Source organism: Apis florea, unplaced genomic scaffold (assembly GCF_048593485.1).
Source record: "Apis florea isolate Af1SG1 unplaced genomic scaffold, ASM4859348v1 contig_3696_pilon, whole genome shotgun sequence".
Taxonomy (NCBI): domain Eukaryota; kingdom Metazoa; phylum Arthropoda; class Insecta; order Hymenoptera; family Apidae; genus Apis; species Apis florea.
The window spans coordinates 3654780-3671984 of NW_028256809.1; the positions used below are offsets into that span (position 1 = coordinate 3654780).

A 17205-nucleotide genomic window follows, 5' to 3' on the forward strand; every position below is an offset into this window, starting at 1 on the left:
TACCGAAATTAATGACATTTAATTAATCAAATTATATAAATTAAATTCTATAAAGAATTAAAATAAAATAAAAGGAATATAAATTAGAAAAAACTATCCAATGCTAAATTATAAATTATAAAATAATAATTAAAGTTATTAATTTAAATCTTATAATTCATTTTTTTTTTTTTTAGAAATTTTAATATAAAATTATATAAAAACGAGACCACGGTTTACAATTAACACGAGGATATGAAATGAAACACGAATCCAGTGGGAAGGAGACGAGACTCGACTGTCTCCAAGAAAATTCGTTTTCGACGGTGTGCACACACACACACACACACACACACAGAGTATAATGAAACGAAAACAAGATTTCCTTCGAGTTCATCGAGTGTCCACGGTATAAGCTACCAAGGGACTGAAACTGACCAATCCTATCTTATCCCGATGACTATGGTGATGAATAAAACAGGATGGTAACGCCAAGGAAATCATACCGACGAGGTTCTTACCTCCACCTCTCTCTCTCTCTCTCATATTTCTCCTCTTCGTCTTGCTCGCACTTTCGTACCGTCTTTCTTCCTCTTCTCGTTTCTTACATTTCTCTACATTCGAACTTTCTGATCGCTGAAAGCAAGGAAGAGCTTTTTCCTTCGTGGCAAGCCTTCTGATCAAGGAGGAGCAACGGCAAAGAGGGAGTAGGGGAGAAGGAAGGGGTAGACCGTCTCTCGGAATTATGGATTTAACAGGGTTGCAGGTTGCCTCTTTGTGAACGCTTTAGGCAGGTTTAATTAAAATTGTGAGCAATATGAACCTCGTTGCAGTTTCGAAACGATGCTTCGAGGATGGATTTCTCCTTAGGCGAACAATTTTGAGTTTAGAATTTTATGTTCATGACAATTCATCTTTGATACAATTCGATGATGTCGGAAATATCGAGATCTTATTATGAAACGCAAATTGATTTTACTAATTTAATCAAGCGACTTGTATTTGAGTCACGAAGAATTCTCTGAACTTTGAGAACGAATAATTCAAAAAGTTTCCAGTATTTGCCCTTATACACGTATACGTGATTTGTAAAGCGGAAGAATCCTGCTACGTGCCCTAAAACTTTCAGTTTGAAATCGATATCCCTAACTTGGAAACCCACTCTTCCCCGAAACAGATAAAGGAACATACGCGATTTAAACTTTTTGCTATAAATTGCCACGATGATTTCGCCGATCCGATAAATCTTTTTAAAAAAACCAGGCCCTCGAGGAATTAGATTAAATTAAAAAATCCCATCCAGAAACACAAATTAAATAAATGTGTTAAAATAATTTATATTTCGAATAATATCAATTAAGAATTATTATTTGCATTAACCAAAAATAAAATAACGTCCACAGTGTTTAAAAAATATATTGGCCGCGTATAAAAGTTCATCTCGAATTGTGCCAGACGATCGATCCTCATCAATCGAATCATCAATCTTCGAACATCGAAGGAAGGAAGCGAAATCTCTGCACGCTTCCCTTCTCTCTCTCTCTCTCTCTCTCTCTCTCTGGCTAGACACGCGTACACACACGTGCATTGTCCACGTCTATCTACCTGGGGTCGTTTCTGACCCCAATTCGACCACGAATTCCCCTGTTCAGACCCTTTTGTTTCAAACCAGTTCTCGCGTTTCCACACAAGCGGAGCTGCTTGGAGCTCTACTTCCGGTGTACGTGCCTTTATCCCATCAATTCTACTTTCTATACCATCCTGCACGTCGTCGATTTCTTTCCTCTTTCCAAGAGTGGATACTTTCTATTCCACGAGGGTTTCCTTTTTCGAAAGTTTCACGACGATCGGGCTGGGTAATAGCGAAAAAGGATAATGATGTTGTTCTTTAGGAAATTGGCTTTGATTGTGCGTGTGTGATCGGGCCTGGACATTTTTAGAGATTTTTACTTTTCCAATTACATCATTAAGTAAATTATTCCAACGAGAATTGTTACAATTCGTTTGTTTGACTTTTATTGAGAGGAAAATAAGATGATTTATATTTCTGTTATATTGAAACTTCGAGCGGAAGAATTAAATGTAAAAATGGATTAATTTTGCCCCGGGAAAACGGGAGGAAAATTCGAAATCGATAGAGATTTAAATGAAACATATTGTTCCGTGGAAAATATCACGCTCACGTTGAACACACGTATTTTCCCCTTAAGTACCTTTCCTTGTCGGATTTTCGTGGCGAAACAGCAGAGCTCCTGTGAAACGAGACACGAATCTCCCCGTAATTAAAGATGGATTGAAATTTTAAAGCGGCATTCGAGGCACGACATCGGCCACGATAATTGCCTCGAGAGCAATGAATTTCTCGAGTAGCTGGTTGTGTTCGAAATCGGGATCCTTTTCCTTTTTCTTTCTTTCTTTTTTTTTTCTTCTTCTTCTTCGCGTAGTATCTGTAGGCGCCAGGAAATCGTTCCATTGAACGAATCAACCTTTTATCCATCGATATCACTTCACCGAGACGTTTTTCAGATTCGAGATAGGGAGGGGTGGAAGAGAGTACAGTTTCCAGAACATTCTGTGTGTAAGAAAATAATGGCCTCGTGCGAGGAATAACCTGTGGTAAATTGGAATCGCACGATCGTACCCAATTCGGTGAAAACCGATACTTTCGCATTATACGAGCCTATAATTGGAAAGATTTTCCTCGAATCTATTTGTTTTCTTCCCGTATCCGACGATATTTGGATATCTGTGGAATGATGAAGAATATTTTCTTCTCTTGCGGATGTATAGAAAAATGATTATCTCTCGTATAATAATCGATTGACATTTTTTTTTTTTGATTGGCATGAAAATAGAGAAGTCCTCTTTTAATTGGCTGCACGATTTTTTTTCCTGTGAGAGCAAAGAAAGAAAGAAGAAGATTTGAGTCGTCTTCTTTCTAATCTAAAAAGAATTGACAAATTTCCAAATATTAAATTTGAAACGAAAAATAAGAAAAGTTGCCGATTTATCGTCGCAATTTCCACGACAAATTCCTTCGACTCGCGAAATCAGTCGAAAGCATAATCTCGACTTATCGAACTTGACAAAAAGTAAGAAAATCCAGGATCCAAAGAAGCGCCAAGTCTTCCCCTTTTACGAACTTCAAAACTTCCTATCCCTACATCCTGTTAAACTTTCCCAATTCTTATACGATCTACGCTAAAATCAATCGAAGATCATAGAACATCTTTCTCCTCTTCATCTTTTGTTTTCCTTATTCTCATTTATTTCACAACAAACTACCCTTTTCAATTCAACAACGAGCAATTATCATAGATTCGCCGTCCAATTTTGTACCTCTTCTTCTTCTTCTCTTCTTCTTGTAGGCGACGTTACAAAAAAAGCCTCTTCTATTTTCAAAACGAAACTATACATACATCTATACATACGTATAGATCTACTTCAAAATCCTTATCCAATCTTCACTTTCTTCTCTCCAAAAATATCGAACCTCATCTCGGTTGTCACACTTGTTCTTCGCGTGATCTGAACGGTTGAATCACCGTTCAAAAAATAGTGCTGTTACACTATATTCTCCCCCTCCAAAATTCCCCTCTCCTGTCCACGACAACCGAGACAGGTGACCAGACGGGGGTGAGACAGTTCTGCCCTGTCTCACCCCCGTCCATCACATCCATCCAGGGGCACGACGTTAGGCCCTGGCTAGATTCTGGGCCGGGCGGGGATGGTGCGGTGCGGCGAGGGTGAAAAGTGAGGACGATGATGGGCCCGCGGCGGCCAGCGAAGACGTGGTGCGCGGCCTCGGTCGTCCCCTCGACAGTGATGCAGTGATCGCGGTATCCGTGGTGGTGGAGTAGTGAAGTAGGACGGGAGGTACGATGCATCACTCCGGCGGAACCGGTTACGGGACCGGTCCCCAGGAGAGGGTGCACCAGGCGCCTCGAGCCGCCGGCCAACCTGACAAGTGCCCGTACGAGACCTACCAGGCGCAGATACCCGACTGCTGCGCGGCCGCAGCCGCGGTCCAGGACCCGTACCCACGCCCGCCCAGCGGATACGATGGCAGGTGCTACGACGAGTGTCATCGCAGGACCCCCTACCAGGAGGACGCCTATCCCCAGGTACGTTGCTTTGTAGCTAGCTTCGTAGCGAGATTCCAATCGCGGGAACAATCGCGCTAATTAAATTTAATTTTCGGCTTAGAGAGAGAGAGAGAGAGAGAGAGGCCCCTTTCTTTAATTGGGTAGAAGATAGAATTGAACGGGTCCCTCTCGATCCTGATATTTACGATTATTGCGCGCTGGAAATTAAATTTCCCGCCTTGGAGGGAAAGAAGGGGAGGAGGAGGAGGGTTAATTAGCGGCGCGAGAGGGGAAAGTTTAAGTCGCTGATGATTCAGCGGCCGGGTGAAACTTTGCTCGATAGACGCCGGCCAATATGAGCCATTTCGGCTTAACTAATTCCAACACCTACCTCCGCCTCCTCCTACCCTCGGCAAGGGGTTGGGGAGTAACGTCGGTGCAACGTTAAAGACTTACATCGACCTTAACCCGGCCCTGAAACGCTTCTAATTGGGGAGGGGGGGAGGAGGGCGGGGCATTAATTCGAGCACCTGGGGCTAATTTCTTGGACGATTATTGTGCAGTGTCGGCGGTCGTTGCCGATTTTATGCGGAATCTCGGTTTGGATGTAAATTGTTATTGCAATGCCTCTTGATATATCCTCCTTGTTAATTGAGAGAACAATGTTATTTCTTACTTCTTTTTAGAAATAATAATAATAATAATAATAATTTGAATAGATGAAGATAAGACGATCAAAAATAAAATTAAATATGTTGGAGCGAGCGAGAATGATACAGTTATTGCGAGATAAGTGGTACAGGCCTGGCTTTGTCCTGCAAGTAGAATAGGGCAATTATAGGCGAATAGAGCATGGCCTCTCGTATTCAGGCTAGCATAAGCCAGCCAAGTGATCGAGTGGAATAGACCGGCCATATGTGCCAGTCATAGTCAGACGGAAGAAATACGCGTTTGATCGGGAACGGATAATCGGTTGGGTAGAAAAAACGAGAGGAAATATTTATGGACGAAGTGGAAGAATACGTAACAACGAAGTAGACAAGATAGATCGTTAACGAATATAATCCTGTTATTCCCAGTCACCGGTTCCTCCTCGGCGTGTCATCGTTTCAATGAAACCTCGTTTTTAAAATTCCTAAGCAAAGCGCGAGCCACGTATTTTACTTTGATCCCCGCTTCAGCGAGCATTACTACTCGTCGTCTACGTCGTTGCACCTAAAATTAACGATATGCGCATATTGCTTTGAGTAATATTAACGCGGCTGCGTTTCATGGAAACGCGTCGTTACGCCTTAAACTATTCCCACTGTTATATACGTATTTTCCGGCTGTACTCCCGGAGTAACAGTTGAACGGTAATGAACAAGAAAGGTTTTGTGAAACCGAAATTATTATTGCCAAGAACAACGAGTTACACGCTGTACCTCTTCGCTTTGTCGTCGTTATTAAAAAGAGAATTTGTATTTTTCTTATTTCTTTTTTTTTTCTTTTTTTATTTTTCTCTTTCTTTTTTATCCTTTGAGTGTCGAATGATTATTGAAATTCCACGGTGAAACGAGACGAGAGGAAATTTGAAATTCTACAAATAGATCAGAAGGTGTTAATAATTTTAAATTCATTGAGCGACGAAACAAAATGTGTTAATATTTTAAAATGAAAAAGCGATGGTTTAAGGTAAGAATTGGTTAAAATGAATTGAAATTAACGAAGTAATCTTCTGGTTGGTGGGGATTTGAATAGGTACGAGGTTGAAACGAGATAATCGTTTCATTTTTAATTAAGAATAAATTAAATAAGTTTATTATGACTCTTTGATGAAAAAAAAATCTTGTAGATTTATAATTAAAGTTGTGCAAGGTAAACAATTATAAATTAAATAATCCATTCAAATGTTCTCCATATGAAAAACATATATTCTAGAATATATATTAAAATTTTTTTAGAGAAACAAAATACTCGTTTCGCTCAAAATTAATTTTTATAAAAGAGATTACAAAAATTGCTCTAATCTTTACTAATTTTTATAGCGATTAACCGTTGTTTTCTTTCTTTTTTTTTTTTTTTTTTACTTAAGCATACTCTGTACTTTAGATAGTAAAAATCTTAAATTTGAAGGAGTGTATTCTTTGTCTGAAATTTATCAAGTAATAGTTGAAGTATGTATTGAAAATACAAAAGAGAAGGCCACTTGTAACGTTATTCATAAACAAGTGGCTTTTAAAGTCAATTGGACATGAAATAACGAGTTATATTCCTCGAATATTTTGCACATATTTATACCACCTTATATTTCATTGATAACATTATCACAGGAGAGTATAACAATTCAATCAAATTTTGTTAAATAAAAAAGATTTACATTATTTTATTAATAACTTAAATTATATTTTTTAATAGAAGATAAAAAATAATTAGACATTCTTTACATTATTTTACTTGAATTATTTGAGTGCAATGTATTAAAATTTGGAACTTTTTTGGTTCCAATATTTCATGAATAATCCTAAAGTGTAGTGATCGTAATAAGGAAATAAAATCTATATTTAATCTTTTTGCAGAATTCTTTCGGTTAAAAAGGAAAAAAAAAAAGAAAAACAAATATCACGAGAATAAATGTAACCAGAGAACGTATTGCATTATATAAAAGAGAACCTATATCGCACTCAACACGAGTAAACGCGATAATATCTCATTTTATTGGAAACAGATACATTTTCTATCCGTTCTAAAATATCTAAAACGAAAAGAATCGCGATCCTTCCTTACCGTTTTCACTTCACGACCCAGTTGTCAGCCAAAGTGCTACCGTTACATCCAATATCAGAGGAATATTCATCACTGTCAACAATATTCGTCGCGAATCGTAACGTTGTGCCGATTTAGAGAAAAAGAAAAAAAAAAAGAAAAAAAAAGAACGGAGGAAAAATAAAAATAAAGGGAGGGAAAAAGTATATATATATTTCAAAAGGGAGAGAAAAAAAATTGTTTTTCTCCCCATACTCTTCTCATTTCACGACCCGGTTGTCAAGTGAAGTGTATCGTTACGTTCAACGGCAGAAAGATTTGTCGTTGACAATAACGAATTGCGAATATTACTGACGTCTATTCCAATCCAGTGTTTCAACTTTGAGAATTCGAATTCACTCGGAGCTGGTCGTTGAACAGCTGTCGAGTTCGATTCGATTTCTGTTGATTTTTCAAACTCCCCTCGAAGGGAATTTTTCAAGCATTCTTTTCGCCAAGTGCGTTGCGGAGAAGTTGAATCCAAATGTTTAACGCGAGACAATCGCAAAATTAACGCAAGTTGAAAAAAGTTGAAATTCGAAACGTGAAAATTACACTTCAACCACGGAAGAACCATGTATATTTTAGTTACAATTTGATAATCGTCGAAGATAAAAAATTGTACGATTACCGCGTTTTTGTAATTTATACATTTTATTTATTAATTTCCTCGGACGAAATCGAAAAAAGTAAATAATTGATAATCGATAACTATCATCGATTGAAATCCCTACAAATAAATATTGGCTTCGTATAATTGCGTATTAGGGGATGGAATAAACGTGGCCAATAAAAACTGGTATTCGAAAAGTGGAAAAGTGTTGATAATACAGTAGAATTATCCGAATTAATTGGCGACGTTAAACTCGTCCCGAATGTATAATCCCTTAGGAAGAATCAAATCTGTGAAATACCGGTTTTAAAACAAATTGAACAACATATATTTTCCAATATCCATTGCGTTTATCAAAAAATTAATCAGAAATGCGAGAACAAATACATTTCGACTCGATAATACAATAATTCCTTACAATAATAAACATCTCTCCAAAAAAAAAAATAGATCCTCTCAAACACTTCACCTCTCTGAAAAAAACTGCAAAAAACTTTGCCATATCCGTATCCACCCGATCAAATCGTCACCTCGTCTTCCACCATCCCCCCCTCACACGTCCACCAACTTGCCCAATCCAATTATTCATCGACCCGTCACCATCGAATCGAACACGTGTCATTAACGACGACCATCGCACGTACCATGTACACGTACACACACACACACACACACACACACACACACACACACATCCACCCCCTGTTCCCCCGACGTATCGCGGCGGGCATCGAAGAGCACAGCCCTGCGTGCGTGTTCATCAGGTGGAAAGGCCTGGGCTCTCTCGGGCAGAAATCGGCAACACGGTTGGCCGGTGGCCACCGGCCTCGAAATCTTCCCCTCCCCGCCCCGTCGGCCATTACGGCCGTTGCCGAAAATTGATTCGACCGCGGGGGGGGAAACGGGGAGGGAGGGTGTGTGTGTGTGTGTGTGTGTATGCACGCTTCAAGTTCGAACTTTTGTGCCGCGTATATTTTGGCCCGGCACGATTATCGATTTGGCCCAGTTTCCCCCGTCCCCCGTCCCCCCCCCCCCCGCTATATATTTTAGAAATTCGGGCAACGAGTCGAGGGGGGGATGCTACCCTGTTAGAAATAAATCAACGTTTATTCTTGCCGGCAATAAGCCCGGGAATGCAGCCACCTGTCCAGCCGTTGCTCCGCTCTGCAATTTTCAATGCGCGGGGGAACATTTTTCTTTCTCTCTCTCTCTCTCTCTCTCTCTCTCTCTCTCTCTCTTTTTTTTTAATCAATTCGACGAATCGATGAATCTCGAAGCTGATGCTCGAAGACGAAAATGTGTTGAAATTTAGGTAGGTGTAATTTCGAGGAGGTTATACCGATATGTTGTTAATGTGGTTGTGGAAGGAAGGAAGGAAGGAAAGGTGCCCTTTAAAATCTTTTGCCTTTTCGTTTATTTCAAAGATGATATCCTCTTGGAAGGAAAATATAATGGTTTGCCTGGATTGAAATTTAAACCGCTTTAAGTAAGGGCGCATAGTTTCGGTTGGAGGAATGGAAAGTTATTAGAAATCTTCCCCTTTAACGTGCTTTCTCGATTCATCTCGACTATGAGTTTCGACATTGATTCTCCTCTCTCGCTGCTTATTCGGATCTCTCGTCTCGCTGACCCATCTCAAATTCCAGACAGATTCCTGGGAAGAAACGTGGTGCACGTTTTTTCCCGAGAAGAGATATATAGGTCACTGGGTTGCAACGCCGTTCATAATATTTCTGTCTCGAACGTTATGGACACTTTGATACTCCTTACATCTCGGTATTATAATATTGGAACGAAACGAGAAAACACTTTTTGAATAAATAATAAGATGCAAAATGATTTAAATTTATTTAATCTCGTTCGATTTTCTAATCGTTATTTTTATAATCATTTTGTATAAATCATTTCGAGGAGAGAGATTTCAAGGGAAAAATCGATTGCATCGAATTTTAAAAATAAAAATGCTAATTCAATATCGAATTAAAAAAGTACATCCGAGAATACATCGTGGTGCTCTCGTCGTGGAACAATGGATCGTAACGATTCTCGATACTTGTAACGTTTACGAGATTCTGCGACACAAAGAGAGAAAAATAGAGAGAGAGAGAGAGAGAGAGAGAGAGGAGGGAACATCGATGACGAAAGAATCGCGAGGGATCGATAATGTTTCTCTGAAGTGTTTCATTGTCGGTCGGTGTCGAAGCGGCGGCCGGTCATCGAACCGATTTCCCTTTTTCTCCTCCTCCTCCTCTATTGCCATTCTTAAAAGCCACTCTCCAAAGAGGGAAACTGTCTACCTTCATCTCGGCAAATGACAAATCAATGCGTCGTTTACGAAGGCAAAATGGAAGTTGCTTCGATTCGATTTTTCCTTCAATCGTTCCTTCTTGCATTTCTCGAAATGGAGTATAAAAAAAGAAAAAAAAATGAATTCATAAAAATAGCTTAGAGAGAGATAAACAACGGGCGAGCAAGATAAGACGACTTTCTTTTGTCAGGAATCGTGTTCATCGTCCACTTGCCAAGAACAAAGCCGTGTGGCCAAAAGTTGCCCCGTGGCGTGTTTCGCCGAATTCACGGATCGAGACCATTTTCAAATTGAAATCGATATCCGTTGTCTCCCCGGACGCTTTTCAACGCGAAGAATTATAGGCATATAGCGGATTACTCATACGGAATGAGGGCTGATTAGAATTCGAACGATGTAGGTCAATGGAATGTGAGCCGTTACTATCTAATGTCTCGCTAAGACATTTCTTGAGGGATATCCTTCATCGTAAGAACGTATTGAGTTGAGTTGATCGAATTAGAAGTGGACGATGTCGATTGTGAAGTAATTAGAAAATAGAATATTTTTGGGGGGAGAGATTCTTGGATATCTAACGGATTTTATTCTAGAAGATTCGAAGAAAGTTTGTCAAATTTGTATATTAAATTGTATCGATATTACTTTGTTAAAATTTCGTAAGATAATTTCGTTCGTGATAAGATTTAGACAGAGGAAGATCAATCATCTGAAATCTCTATCATTTCTTGTATTTTCTTCTATTTTCCTTTCCTCTCCTCCACTGTCCCTGCGTTCAACTCGTCTTCCAATCAGAAACGTGTGATTAAACGAATAAAGATTTTCAGACCCTGCCAGACCAACCCAGGTGTCAAATATCAATACATTTAAAAGTTCGAACGACTCAATCTCCATTCAGAATGGTCAAAGATCATTACACTCTATTAATAAATTTGTCCTCGAATAAATAAGCCTCTTCAATTTGATTAAAACCCCGTGGAACCACGTCGAAGCGATCCAACCACCACCCCCTCTCGACTTCCTTTCCAAACTTCCATCCCCCTCAATAATTCACCAGACGAAGGGGCGCCCAGCTTACAGCGAAATCTTGCTCGTGTCGCAGGATGTACCTCCGAGCTTCCATCGGCCCCAGTCCAGGCTGGGATACGAGGAGCGTCCCCAATCCCGCGTGGGATACACCTCGGATTCCAGGTGCGCCAGCGGCCTCGGATACGACGACACCGGTGGCGGATACCTGGACCAGACCGATCCCAGGATGTATTGCACCAGCGGTTACTGCATGGGCGATACAATGATGGCGGCGAGCAGGGGTGTCTGCGGGGAGGAGGTCGAGTTGGACATGAGGAGGCACATCCAGGCGTGTGCCTGCACCTGCAACCACATGGGCTACGGGAACTACATGGACTATCAGGTAAATTCCCCTTTCTTCCGATTCGAGTTTACGGGTTTCAATGTAACGATACGGTTGTTGGAACGATCTTGGATAAAAGATTCGATTAGGCCAGTTAAGGATTCTTCCTTCGCGATTCTTGTTATTCCGTGGGTTGAATTGCAATTCAATTAATCGTTGAATATTCGTAATTTTTAAGATTCGATCGTGTTTATTCAAAACGCGATGATAAAAGGTGCGTTTCGTTGTGTACATTTATACGGGTATCTGTATAAAGGAAAAATAAAATTTATTCTAGCCACTGTTGGGGGGAGGGGAGGGCGAGATCAGTGCCAACTATTGTACAATAATTTCGACGTGTGACGACACGTTCAAACATTTCTCGGCCTGTTCAAACATTTCGCGTTCCGCGTGTTTGTGGTACGTTCATCAGAGGTATTATTGGTGGTGGTGGGTGATGTCACGGGTGCAAAATGAAATTTAGCGTTCGCGCCTTTGTTTCGGGCCGGATTATCGGCCGGCGGGAATTAAATTGTTCCCGTGGTCGCGTTCCGTGCGAAAGTGGCGCATTAAACGCGAGAAAATTTAATCGAATAAAATATTCAAGTATTAGCTGTACACGTCCTCCTCTTAGAATTTGCAATTTTTACCGTGTAGAATCACGTTTTGGAATTGGGTTCGATTATAACAATTTTCGTCTCGAGAGATTTTAATTCGTTGTATCTTTTTTTTTTTTTTTTTTTCATTTTTTAGGATATTTGATAAAAATTCTTCTAAAACTTCTAAAAAATGTGAAACGTTCTAGGAATTGTAAATTTTTGACAATATAATGCATTATATTGTATAGACTTGACAGATCGATTCTATCACGGGAGGTAATTTGAAATAATCGAAAAGTCGATCCCCTTCCATTGACAATGTCGTTTCCTCGCATTTCGATTCAGGATTTCGCGCGAGTACGACTCTAAGATTGTTTGTTCCATTTATGGGTTGAGAACACCCACTTTTTCATCGCTCTTCCAAAGCTGTCGAAAGTAAACGTTTTAACGTTAATGGCTCGGTTCGATTCTTGCATAAGAAAACCTGGACTTACTCGACAAACGGCGGTTAAATGTCCAACTTTCAACGTGTTCGAACTTCATCGTGTACGAAACTGCTTTTAAGTCCTTGACTCTGAAACTGGATCCTCATGAAACTGTGACGTTCCGCCTCTAACAAGAAGCTGAGAGAGTTTTCGAGGACACGCGGAGGCCTCGATGTCGTGCGATCGTTTTGGAAGAATCTTTGGGTCGTCGATCTTCCCAACATAATTTAAGAGAGAAGTTTCGTTATCTCGTCTATCGTGATGAAGACGAAAGCTTGAGATATATTAATACATTGGAAGATAAGCAGATTATTATTAATAACTTTTCGTAAAAGTTATTTTATTGATCACGAATCGAATGAATTGCTAAATAAAGTAGTCGATATTCGTAATATCATTTATCATAATATAATAAATATATTGTCTGTAAAATATTATGATTGAAATTAAGTTTAGAAGCATAGTATTTTACATTGAAAAATTACACGTACGTAGTTCGTATATTTTAATTGGTCGGTGTAATATATTTATAAAAAATTGTTTTGTATATGCAATAAGTTGTGCAAAGATATAAATTTTTAATTTTAATTATTGAATTAGATTTGCAAAAAAAAAAAAAAGTAAATTTTAAAATTAAATCTTGACATTTTCGTACCATACAATCTCCTTTTTATTAGAAAACTTTAATATATGATCAGTTAACCAGAACAATCCACTTGACCTATTATATATCACTTTTTCTATTTTACCAGCTATAGTAACATTTTTTACGCTGAATTAGCAAGTTTGGAAATTTTGAGGAGAGCCTTTAAGCGCTCGGGGAAAATTATTGACCCGGCATAAAATTAATAGGACGGTTCGATAATTTCTTGAATATTCCTGAAATATTTTGTATCGCGAATAATGAATAATTGTTGATAACATAATTTCACATCGATATTGTCACTTGGCAGAAATTTTTTTAACTTTGCATATCCCTTATCGAATTTCACGAAAAGAAATGATTGAAAAAAAAAAAAAAAGCCAGAATTAATGGATCGTTAAATTCCGAATTCCTAAATCGAATTTCAAAAGAATCCTTCTTCGCTCGAGGAATATTTAAAGAAGCCTCACGATTCTTCTCTGTCTAACTTTAAACCAGAGAGAAGCAAACGACGTTTATCGATAATATTTCGGAACGATATTTCGACAAAAAAACGAGCGAATCGATTCTGTCTCGACTGCGAATAAATAAACAAACACGCACGACCAACTCCACTCGGTTCAAACTATCACGGTTCGTGCTCCAATTCTCCTCGAGCTCTCCTCCCCCCCTCCCCTCCCCTCCTCCTCCTCCCCCTCCTTTTCCACGAGCTCGTTCAACCTTACTATCGCGAGTAATTCATTGCAGTCTGAAAAATTCACAAAGAATTTCTCGTCTGCCTCCACGCTTCCTGGCTTCTGGCGGACCGCGTCTTCTTGTCTTTTATATCGGACCCTGAAAATTCTCTCTCTCTCTCTCTCTCTCTCTCTCTCTCTCTCTCGTGGGTCGGTGCAAGAGGGGTCGCCATCGTGGCCGCGATAGAATGGAATGGAATACGGTTGGGGAGAAAGAAAGAAAGAAAGAAAGAAAGAAAGAAGGAGGGAGGGAGAAAGGATAAAGAGGGGAAAGGATGATGAGGCGGCACTCAGTTTCCGGCGAAAGAAAGGACCCGACGGCGTTATACTTTAAGTCTTTACGATTACGTACTTGCGATAACGTACGAGCCTCTCTATGGAACCTCGACAAAAGGCTGCTCCTCTTATAGAGGAGCTATGGTGGACGTTTGTTGTCGCCGTCCTCTCTCTCTCTCTCTCTCTCTCTCTCTCGCTTTTTCCTTTTCAGCGACGCGGCCGTGCGCTTTGGGGGAGAGGAGGGGGAGAAATTTGAAGGTAGCCCGATGCCACGGGAACGCGTCCAACTGCGATGAGAAAGATCGATTGTTCTTTTGTCGATTCACAGGGAGGAGGAAAATGTAGCTCGAGGTTTGGACAACCTTTGTCCGGGTCGGATAGTGGGAAAGGAACTGGGGAATAACGTTTGTTCTCGCTGGTTTTTTTTTTCTTCTTGGTGTCTCGTTTTTGGGAGGAGGAAGGAGAGGGAGGGATGGGAAGGGGGATGATTTTAGTTTAATGAGTCGACGGTCGTAAGAAGTTTGGAAATTGTGGTGCGGATTTGAACCGTGGAATGGGGGGGAGGGGCAATTTGTGGATATTTTTAAGGGATTGAAGCTCGACTAATCGTCTGTTATTTGTTTTATTCTTGCAAAATGTGCAAGAATATTTCATAAGATAGATAAAAAATTGGATTGAATCGGTTATTAATTACAATAACATCGAGATTAAACGTAACAAGATCGTGTTTATGGATATTTGTGGATATAAAAATGCAACGGAATGCGTCTATAAAATTAGAAATCATTTCAGTCACACGCAAATTCCTTTTTCTCCTTTTTAATTATTATTCACAAAATTTTAATTATTCCGCGTAAAAAAATCCACGAATTAATTCCTTCCTCTTCCAAAGTGAACCATTTAAATTTCCTTGTCCCTCCCTCCTTGTCCCGTGCTAATTTGAAACGCTTTAAAGCTGCTCCTCCCTGGCCGCAAGGGAGGAAGGAACACGAAAAGCGGAAGCGACGAGGCGAAATGGGCGGTGGACCCCCCCTCGTGTTGCGATTCTCGCAACATTGTTTCTTTACGATTATGCACGGAACCGGTGAGCGAACTTTCCCTTTAACGGGCGCCACGGTGTTGGAACGTATCTTTTACACACGACCGGAGCGGTAAAGCTCGAGAGCATCCCCTGCACCGAAAAGAATTTCAAGGCTCGTTACGGAGCACTCGAAAACGATGGCTCTATTGCGCGATCGCTCCCCTCTTTTGCACGACCGGTAATGCAAATTTTAGTAGCTTCTAACCGTTTTTTTCTTTTTCTTTTGGTGAGGTTATTGGTGAAGGAATATTGTTAACTCTTGGATACTCTGGTAGAGTCTATTTTATCATTTTTTTAAAAGAATTCATTTTTTTTTTAGGTGTTATAACGACAATAAAAAAATTTTCTTTTCGAGTACAATTTTTGAGTATTGTGGTATTTTTGATATCGTTTAAAATTTACTCCTGTTTCAAGTTTCGAATTTTTATGCAAATACCTTTCCAAAAAGTTCATTAATTTTATATTATATTTTTTTTTAATTCTATTTTAAATATTCCACTTTATTAAAAACATTGAAGTGAAATTCAATTTTTATGAAAATCGGAATAAACAATGTACAGTGAGTTTAATTAGAAGTTTTTTTTAATTGGTGAAATTCTAAAAATGAATTCACGTTGAAAAATATATTTTATTTATTTGACAAAAACAGAACAGGGAAATTCTCTCTGTGAAATTCGTTCACAGCCTTCTCTCTCGTACACAAAAAAAGATAAAAGTTTTAATTTTTTAAAAATATACAGAAAAATATCGAAGATCGGAAAATTATAATTTTAATAATTTCTTTAATCCGATACCTTTCATCCATTTGTGTAACGTGAAATTCTTCTCTAATGAAAACCTATCTTACAATTTATCTTACATCTTATTTAATAACTTAAATAAAGCACAACAAACAATTATTATATTATATTCTTGCAAAAATATTCACTTCCAAATTAAACGATAAAAAAAGACGTCTTCTGTTTTTCCCTCTATTTTCGCGCTATCAAAATCACCTTATCAAAATTAGCCGTAAATCGAGGACTATCAATAACGATTAGTAACTGGCTTAATTCAAATCCATCTAGAGATTAATCAACCGAAGCCTCGATATTAATCAAACTTCTTTAACTACCCCCCAATCAAGCGGTTGCACCGTAACAGGTATCCCTCCAATACAGAAACCTCTCACAAACAACCGCCTCACCGATATCCATCCACTCCCTTCAAGCTAATAAGCATCGAAACCGGGCGATCGTTCGAAAGAAACGAAACAGGAGAGCAAGGAGAAGAGAAAGAGCGGAGTTTTATCCAAAAAAAAAAGAAAAAGGAAGGCGAAAATAGGAGAAGAAGGAGAGAAAGTACGGTTAGCGAGAACGTGGAAACGAACAAAGAATGAGAAAGAAGAGAAAGAGGAGAAAAAAAGAAAAAGAAAAAAGAACCAAGGAAAACGATAGCAAAGAACCGTCCAACCGAGCGAGAGGGAGGGAGAAAAAAATGCTCTCTCGTGAAAACGAATCCTTTTGAGCAAACCGCGCGGTCCTCTGGCTCGAACTTCCCTATCGTGCCCTCGTTTGACCGTGTAAGCCGCGTGGTTACAGTAAAAAAAAAAAAAAGAAAAAAAAGAAAAAAACACGCGTACACACAGGTTACACACTCACACACACACACAGAGAGAAGAGAACGAAGAGGAGAAGAAGAGGAAAGAAAAATTCATTTTGAAATGGCGCTGCTGCCCACGGAGATGCTACACGTCGAACTCCGGTGTCCTGGTTCGTGGTAGCACCAGTGAATTCTGGCTAGCTGCCAGCCAGTTGCAAAAGGACCGGAAGAGATCCGCGGTGGAGCGCGAGAAGAGGAGGGAAAAAAGTGGTACGCGCGTATCTATCATCGTAATACCTGTCAGGTGTGGCTGTGTAGGTGCGGGAGGGGGGAGGGGGGGGAGGGGCGCGCAGTGTACACGCATACACGGCGGTCACGTGGTGTGTGTTTGCGTGGGTGGCCGCATGTGAGCAAAACTTTTCGAAAACCATTCCAGGTCCAGGTAGGGAATCCATTTTCGGACGTTGGTGCGGAGTGAAAAGGGGGATGGGGGGAGGGTGGTCGGTTGCGGGATGGAGAGGGAGAAGGAGGGTGCAGAACGAGGAGGGAGAGAGAGAGAGAGAGAGAGAGATGAAACTATGTGCATGCACATGGAAGGCAGAAAGTGAAGAGAGGGAGAGAGAGAGAGAGAGAGAGAGAGAGAGAGAGAG

At 39.8% G+C, this 17205-nt stretch overlaps 1 protein-coding gene and 1 long non-coding RNA gene across 4 annotated transcripts in view; one reads left to right on the forward strand and one right to left on the reverse strand.

The window, feature by feature from the left end:
- Nucleotides 1-17205, reverse strand: part of LOC105736597 (uncharacterized) — a 252618-nt gene that overhangs the window by 107841 nt on the left and 127572 nt on the right. The window lies entirely within an intron of this gene.
- Nucleotides 1-17205, forward strand: part of LOC100864684 (dipeptidase 1) — a 200607-nt gene that overhangs the window by 78689 nt on the left and 104713 nt on the right. For both annotated transcript variants that reach the window (XM_086914583.1, XM_086914584.1), the window contains 2 exons: nt 3664-4103; nt 10869-11177. In XM_086914583.1, the coding sequence (XP_086770709.1) occupies nt 3861-4103; nt 10869-11177 (552 nt within the window). In that variant the 5' untranslated portion in view covers nt 3664-3860. The remainder of the gene's footprint in view (nt 1-3663; nt 4104-10868; nt 11178-17205) is intronic.